The sequence below is a fragment of the Tubulanus polymorphus genome, chromosome 6 (genome assembly GCF_964204645.1).
Source record: "Tubulanus polymorphus chromosome 6, tnTubPoly1.2, whole genome shotgun sequence".
Taxonomy (NCBI): Eukaryota; Metazoa; Nemertea; class Palaeonemertea; order Tubulaniformes; family Tubulanidae; genus Tubulanus; species Tubulanus polymorphus.
In genome coordinates, this window is record NC_134030.1 from 12,122,778 (window position 1) to 12,130,906 (window position 8,129).

At 37.1% G+C, this 8,129-nt stretch overlaps 1 protein-coding gene across 1 annotated transcript; it reads left to right on the plus strand.

Annotated features, from left to right (window-relative positions):
- The first annotated feature begins 1,800 nt into the window (after positions 1–1,800).
- Positions 1,801–7,806, plus strand: LOC141907137 (uncharacterized). The gene is made up of 3 exons (XM_074796710.1): positions 1,801–1,941; positions 2,351–3,594; positions 3,757–7,806. Exons 2-3 carry the CDS (start codon positions 2,384–2,386, stop codon positions 4,058–4,060), a joined length of 1,515 nt encoding a protein of 504 aa, XP_074652811.1. The 5' UTR covers positions 1,801–1,941; positions 2,351–2,383; the 3' UTR covers positions 4,061–7,806.
- Positions 7,807–8,129: the final 323 nt, after the last annotated feature.

The window sequence follows — 8,129 nt, forward strand, 5'->3', positions numbered from 1 at the left end:
ATTTGGGATTAATTCTCAGCGTCAGAATACGTATTTCTAGAGCAGTGGAACGGCAGCCTACTCGTGACTGAAACCCGTATGTGGTCGTGCGGGAACGCCTTAACTAAAGTTAAAACCATTTCATGATGACACGAAACATCAAACGGTAAACGGTAGGCTACCACCATGATACGATATCACCAATAACGATAGATCATTTTATTCAATTTTACCAGAGTTGTTTATTGGAGGAAAATATCATTGTTAAGTACGCCGAGAACAACCATGTTGTATCATCAATCAGTTGACTGACATTGTAAAATTCGATTCGGCCATTCTAGTATAAGTTTTCACTTTAGGACGCCCTACCCGCCTGCTGCGCACTCATAAGGCGGTAGCACCCTCTTACGCACTCGGCAGAGATTCGCTTTCTAATGCGCGCCGGGAAAAAATACCTTTTATTATCTTTTCCATGCGTTAAACAACAGTGATTGAATTAACTCGTTGTTTGTCGAAAATTGCAATATTGCGATGGTTATTTGCCGCTGCTGTAGTTCTTTGGAATTGAATCGAGCGGCCTCGGTAGCTCGGTGAGATAAGGCGTGATGCTGTTGAATCCACTATCAATGCTGAGTGACAAGTGGGTTCGAGTCCTGCTGGCTGCGAACAGTGTGCGGGCAACACTTCAAAGGCCGTACCGTCGTGAGGTTAAATGAACAATCCAATAGGAATAGTCTTGGGAAACCAAGATCCAAACGACGTACTTAAAGCCAAACAAACAAAAAGACAAACAAACAATCATCAGCCGGCCTCAGTGACACCAACGCCGGCATCGCTCGCTGCGACGTTTTGCATGCATCTATCTTACATGCATCAGAGCTTGGAGCTCTGAGATCAGAGGGTCTTGCAATTGCATTCAGAAAAATCGTTCTGTTTTTGTTTTCATTATTCAGTGGGGCCTAACAGTTCAGTTTTTTTATTTTACAAATTTTTCGCTGGGACAAGCCATTTTGGGGGTGTTTATGAAAATTTTAATATATTTATCTTCGAAATCATTATCATTTTAATTGTTTAGGGTAGTGGTTTTATGGATTTTAACCTCATCTTTCCACTGAAAAAAGAAATTATGAAAATCAGTGCGCAAATACATTTTTATTGTAGCGTTAGCATCCGTGACAGCAAATTTGCCGTTTAGAGTAGAATGAGCCAAATTACTACTTTAGCATTTCGTTTCGTATTTCGTTTTCGTTTACGTGGTTTCGTAGCAGCGGTATCATGGCCAGCTGGCTTAAACATGCGCACCCGAACAGTGTGACAGTGTTCCGCGGCAGCGGCGGATCCAGGAGGTGCACAGGGGGCACGTGTACCATAGTCCTTGTTATTTTTAGGGACTGAACTTTTCGTGAGAAAGAAAAAAAGCCTGTGAAAAATCCCTGAAATGCGGTGGCAAGCGTTGTCGTCGTTTACCGACGCTAACCTTAATGACGGTTTTCATAGGTTACATTGACTTTTCTGAACAGAAGATACATTTTATCCAAAATACGTTAGGTGTATATGAACTTTAGCATTTACTGTTTGATTCTGCATAGTCTTGACAAAGGAACCATGATAAAACATTTGCTATTAACATTATATAGCAAAATAATCAAGATAAGTTTCTTCACGATAAATCTGTAAGCAGCGTGAAGAGCGTTTTTATATTTGTCACCATACGAGATATAGCCTATATTCTACCTACCGTCGCGAATGCACGGGTCCTATACACAGTACAATTTCAAGATAAGATAACGTATACAGGCCACAATCGACTGTATTAAACACTTGTTGCTTACGTACGTATATATGTATTCAAGGTCCTATCCTATGAATATATATGTCTAGGAATTAAATGATTACGGTACGTGGATCTATATATAACATACGACGTAATTCCACTCGGACCGCATCTGACTTGACTATACGGTAAGTCATGAAATCGTGGCCTGGCGTTTCACGACGATGATAATTCACGACGTAGATCACCAGGAACCAGTTTTATATAGACTGGTATTTTCTTTAACCCAGGGGTTAATTCAATTGAAAATGAATCTAGTTAGCCCCGGGGTTAAAGTTAATACCACAGTACGACGTATTTTCTTTTTTGTCTGATGATAAGGGTTATCAAACTTTTCCCGACAAAAACATTTTTCTCCATGAAATAATTCCCGACAACAAATGTTTTCCTCTAGGCTATCTATGTACGTAAGATGAAAAGATAGACAAAAATCGAAAAAGTCGAATCATGAACAAAAATGTAGAAAAAAATCAACTGATCTTTGTTACAATACTGGTATATGATTTATTATATATCTGTTTATTGTTCGTATTTCAGGAAGTCACGTCAACGACATATTGAATCGACGAAATGAATCACCGAGTGCTATTTTTTCTGGCCCTTTGTTATCTATCGTCGTGCGTTAGAGCCTCTGGAAATATGTGCGGTGTGACGCAGTGTTTTTGTGCTGGATTTCGCGTTCAATGCCAAAATAAGAGCTTAAAGGAAATTCCTGAACCGAATAGTGTAGGATCAGCCGCTATTGAATATCTAAATCTAGACAGAAATAGTATCATCTCACTCAACAATGTGCAACTGTTCGATAAATTAAAGGAATTGACTTTGTCTTGGAATAAAATTAGCGATACCAGTGCTCTATTAACATTAGAAAAGCTGGAGGTGTTGGATTTGTCTCACAACTCCATTGATTATCTGGATGAACTGACATTCGGGGCTATGAAAAACCTTTGGAAAATCAATTTATCTTTCAACAACCTGAGAATCTTAGAAAACCACATTTTCCCTGCTACCTTGCTATCACTAAGTTGGCTCGACCTATCTCACAATGGCATGACCGAGATCTTACCGTATGCCTTTGGTGAATTGCCTAAATTCCGCAGCCTAGACCTAAGTCACAATCAACTCCAAATGAATAAGCAAGATTCTAAAATATTCCGCGGTTTAGGAGCATTGGAATCATTAAGTTTACAGAACAATTCCATGCACGATGGCTCGATCTCCAGTGTTTTCAGGTATCTATCGAATCTACGTTCGTTACACCTCGACGACAATGGAATAGCAGAATTACGCACCGATTCATTTGCCAATCTAACAAACCTGAAAAATCTCACTTTGTCCAAAAACCAATTGAAAGAAGTGCCGACAGACGGTCTGAAATGCATGCCATTTTTGGAAAGACTCGATTTGAGCATTAATCCAATCGAAGGTATATGGAATCACACATTCCCCTTGAATGTGAAGAGAAATTTGAAGTTCCTGAATATGTCGCACACAAAAATCAATAAAATTGGCAGTCACACCCTTCGGAATATAACCAGCCTCAATACTGTAGACTTAAGTTTTTGTTTGTTTCTTGAGAATATATCGCCGTATGCTTTCTATGGTAGTTTCCATCATATATCGATGGTTTATTTGAACGACGGAGTGTTAAACACGTTATCTCCTCTTCTTTTACCATGGGATACGCTTACTGTCTTGACTCTTAATGACAATTTGTGGAATTGTGATTGTAATTTAGCATGGATGAACAATTCAACATTCGATATTACGTCGAATTTAAGGTACGTCTTAGGTTTTCAATGCAATATCTCCATATTCATGCCGGTAAATCAATCTTCATACTGGTTGATTTGTTAGTATTAAGACTGGCCGTTGGCCACCCTAATACTGACATAATTGATACCGTAATATATAAAACTCTTTTTATTCATTTATTTTGACAGGTGTTCGTTGCCGTATGATTTAGCTGGAAAGTTAATTTCACAAGTAAAACCACACGAGTTCATCTGCCTAAGTTCCTATAATCATGCTGTATTCATAACGAAGATCGTATTGTCAATTGCGGCTGCTTTGATATTCATTTCTTTAGTAGTTCTGTTGTTGCATAGGTATAAGCGATGGATACCATGTCTTAACGATGTGCCTGGTAAATATGTGACCCTTCGCACAAAAGAAGTTGAAACTATCAGTAGTCTGGTCGTTCATTACAGAGATGATGAAGTAAAAACCGGAATAGTTGAATTATGATGGTGAATTGTATGATATATGGACCTGATATGGTTTCTAAAGCACACTGTTATCCGTACTCACGATTTTGAAATTAAAATTCACATTATCAGGAGATAAAACTATTTTCTAATTACAGATCAACTATTAGTTACTACGTATGGGCTACCGTTTTGTCAGTACCGGTATCTAATTGGGCAATTTAGCGTTATTTTTTTCAAGGTATTATTACGTCGATATGATGGTTATATGAGTAAAAATACGAACAAGAGACGTTTGATTCGGTCTATCGAAAGAATTCTGTTCAGTCCTATACCGGCAGACAAGTTTTTTTCTACACGCAAATTCTCCATTTTCTTGCGCTAGGAAAAAAAACATCTTTAAAAACCCACTAGGAATTAATTCTGAGCGGACTATCGCGTTCACTATTCTTTCGCCCATAGACGAATTTAGTAATAGGCAGTTTCGAAGACGCTTAAATGGATTGTCTACGTTTGGTTTAGTATATACGTATGTCTAAGCCTATTCTGTACACATCGGCAGCCCATAGATTTAAGATGGCCGACTTGCAGACATTGTTGTTCGCCAAAACCAGCGATTCTACGCATTTTTGAAGTTTTCAAGGGAAATGTTGAAAATGTTTCAACCAATCTAGTACGTATCTTGTTGTTCCGTATGCGTCACTCTAGGCTACAAGTTGAATTATCGGGAAGACGATATCGATGTTTATAACCTCATTAACGCGCATTGTTGCATTAACTTTATGATTGAGTAATATAATTAAAGAACTAATTATCAGCTGAGTCCATCAATATTTTCACTTTGTTTCTATCTTTATCCAGAGATCCAGAGATATGAACGAAATAAAAATATTAAACGGGGAAAAAATAGGGACAAAAAATTCAACAATGCGGACCCGGCGGGTACCCAAAAAAATGGCGCCTGGAAACTGTAAAAAGGCTTATTATCTAACAGCTCTAGGGCGCATCATCATAAGTAAACTGTGCGTCGATTGGACGCACGATTGCCATCATGTGACCTTTTGCCACCGTACCGAAAAATAGGTTCGTGCATCGCTATTTCGCCGCCTGCCAGAAATATCTGTATTACGCAAATTCTTATAAATGCTTTTTCTATTGGAATATAAAAGATATACCTGGGAAAACACTGTTATAAAAATTGATATTTTCATTGTGCCTTTGACTATTGGTATAGCTAATATGGAAGCCCCTTCATATTCATAAGTGGACACTTACGTATTTGTTCTCACCATAAGGGGTAGTTAAATATTGAATTAGACAGAACTTTTCCATATAATTCTATTAATTAGTAACTATGCATAGGCCTATTTTGCAACCACAGTCAATAGCAAAATGGAAGCTCATCATGTTAAATCATTTAATGTAATTCATTTGCAAAGTGAATTCTGTCTGACTCTTTTGAATTCCTGCTCATGACAAGTTCTATAATTGTGAAAAGTTTAAATCTCATTGGCTACGTATTTCTATTAACCAGGTGGTGTTGAATGTTGAAATTATCAGATTGTCAAGCATTTCGCCAAAATGGGCGTGGTGTTTACTGGACCCCTAGTTTTATTCTATTTCTGGTTTCGGTTTTCTTGAATATATCAGGCTAAAAACCCTTTTTTCTCTTATCTACCGGGACATTTTGTAAATCACAATAAATTTGTAATCAGTTTCGTTTCTTTCGTTGCCGGGTCTGTTATAGTTACTTTGATCATGGTATAAGAAAGGTTATGTACAGGGTAGATAGGCGGCCGGCAGAACTGAGAAACAAGGCATCAATATGTTTAGCCTAATAACAGAATATCTTCTTATTGGATCGAATCAGCCGACCATCATTTGATTTAAACGAGTTAATTCGGATAAAAGTTCCGTTTTATACGTACCCCTCCTCCGCAACGAGCTTAAATCATCTCCGGTTTCGCACATCCAATGTGAAGAGGTCATTTCATTGAAACTAATATATAATTTTCTATGTAAATATGTTATTTGAAAATCTAATTAATTATTACAAGCTCGATTTCAAAAGCTTACGCTATGAGTATTGATAGTTTTATATAATGCAAGTATGCGTACGTGCTGCGCATAATCACTGTATATATTCTAACTGAGATAAGCAAATAATGTACATGTATCAAAGTAGAATAAAACGATAGATGGTAGAATATAATTTTAGCCTGTACAGTTATAATGGTCACGCCTATTTGATGTACTATGTGTTAGTGTAAATATATGAGAAGTATAAATTAACAGTATAAATTAACTTAATATTAAAAAACAAAAAGAGACTTTAAATATAGAATGATTTTTTCCAATGATTCGAGAGAATTATCATAGGGTTAACATAACTTTACCAGCCTGCGCCGTCGATAAGCGGTTTGTCAAAACATGGCAATTTCTGAAATGAAAATGATGTAATATCCATTGTCCTGAAACAACTTCGATCCAATTCAAGTTATTGACACAAGGCCGCTCGAATATGAACCCTAGTTTATTAGCCTAAGATTAATCCCGTATGAAGGGGTGGGTGAATGTCATTTTTATCAACTTTCCTTAAAGAAAAACACGACCAAAACTATTTCAATGCTATTTTAAAGGAGACGAGGGTGAGTTATATTTTCATTTAGAGATACCAGCGCCAAATATATAAAACAATCATTTATAACAATTTTACGGCACGTTTTCTCTAAAATCTCACTGGTGCTATCAAATCAAATCTCACTGGTGCTAACAGCCATTCACACCGCGGCTCCACGAGCTTGACATTCAACTCACCCATACTTAGCAACGTTTTTATACAAATTCGCAGAATCAATTCTGACCATTTTCATGGCACAAATTTTCTGGGTATCAAAATTGATCATTAACTTTCACAACAATGATGTTCAACGTTAGGTATCTAGAAGGATCAGTTTGTTAAATAGACTAAATAAAACAATATTTTCTCGAGATAGCTCTTTCTCTTACCCAGTTATGAATAAAAGTATAGTTTAGTTTGCCGGAACGCGTATCTTATACGCAGCTATTGCAACATAGGTTGGGCTCAAAAAATGATGTCATCGGAATTTTGGAAGGTTTGAACTGTAACTGATCACAAAACCTTACCAGAAACCCGATTGGTGACTCAAAAATCATTAGTAATAAAAAAAAGAAATAATTTTTATTCGAGAAGAAAATCGTTCCGTTGATTTTGTTTCATGCCGGGTACGCGTATCATAGGCCTGCTTAAGCAGTATTTTTGTATTGATCCGGTGTAAGTTGTACGAACCCACAAAAGGCGCAGTGCAGTAATCATGCGGTAGCAGCATAGAACGTTCTGCATGTTTACTTAATAAACAGAGCGACATTTTATTTATTTTACTCTATTAAATTGACATGTACTACTTTAATGTGAACAGATATTACACAAGAAAATAGTATCCAGTCCGTTTGAGGACTTAAGTCACGGAGATTGTGAAAATTAAATGACAACGGCCTCAGCAAAATGATGTAAATAACATGTTGAATAAATGATCGTATATCGCCCTAAAACGTTCTGTAAATGCTGATGAATGTATATTATTTTCATGCTTTAGATTTACTCATTTCTGTTCCCCGTCCAACTCGGTGTCTGGGAAGCGACAGAATTTGTCACGTGTAAAGGACGTAAATCTAGCGGAGTAAAATGCGGATGATCTGAGAAGTGAAAACACCGAGATGTGTTTTTAGAGACAAGAATCAAGCAGATTCAGTTGCATATTTTGCTACCGGTAATTTGGAAAATACATGTATATACATGTACTTTCACAATAAAACTGCCTTCGCATTTTTGTGAAACTTCTCCCGTATATATTACATTTGAAAATATTGTGTAGATTTCTTTCGAATTAACTCTAAAAATTTTGATACCATTTACGCAGGGTCATTCAGCAACCGTGGTACGAAGCAATCATATCTTACTTGTCCCGTAAGATACTGTTGAATATGTGCAAACTTTAACGGGAATATATGATCGGTTCATTTTTCCTCCTTACAAGCACAGCGGCTCTCGACGGTCCTTGAAACTGAGAGGACTGGCTCATCCAAAA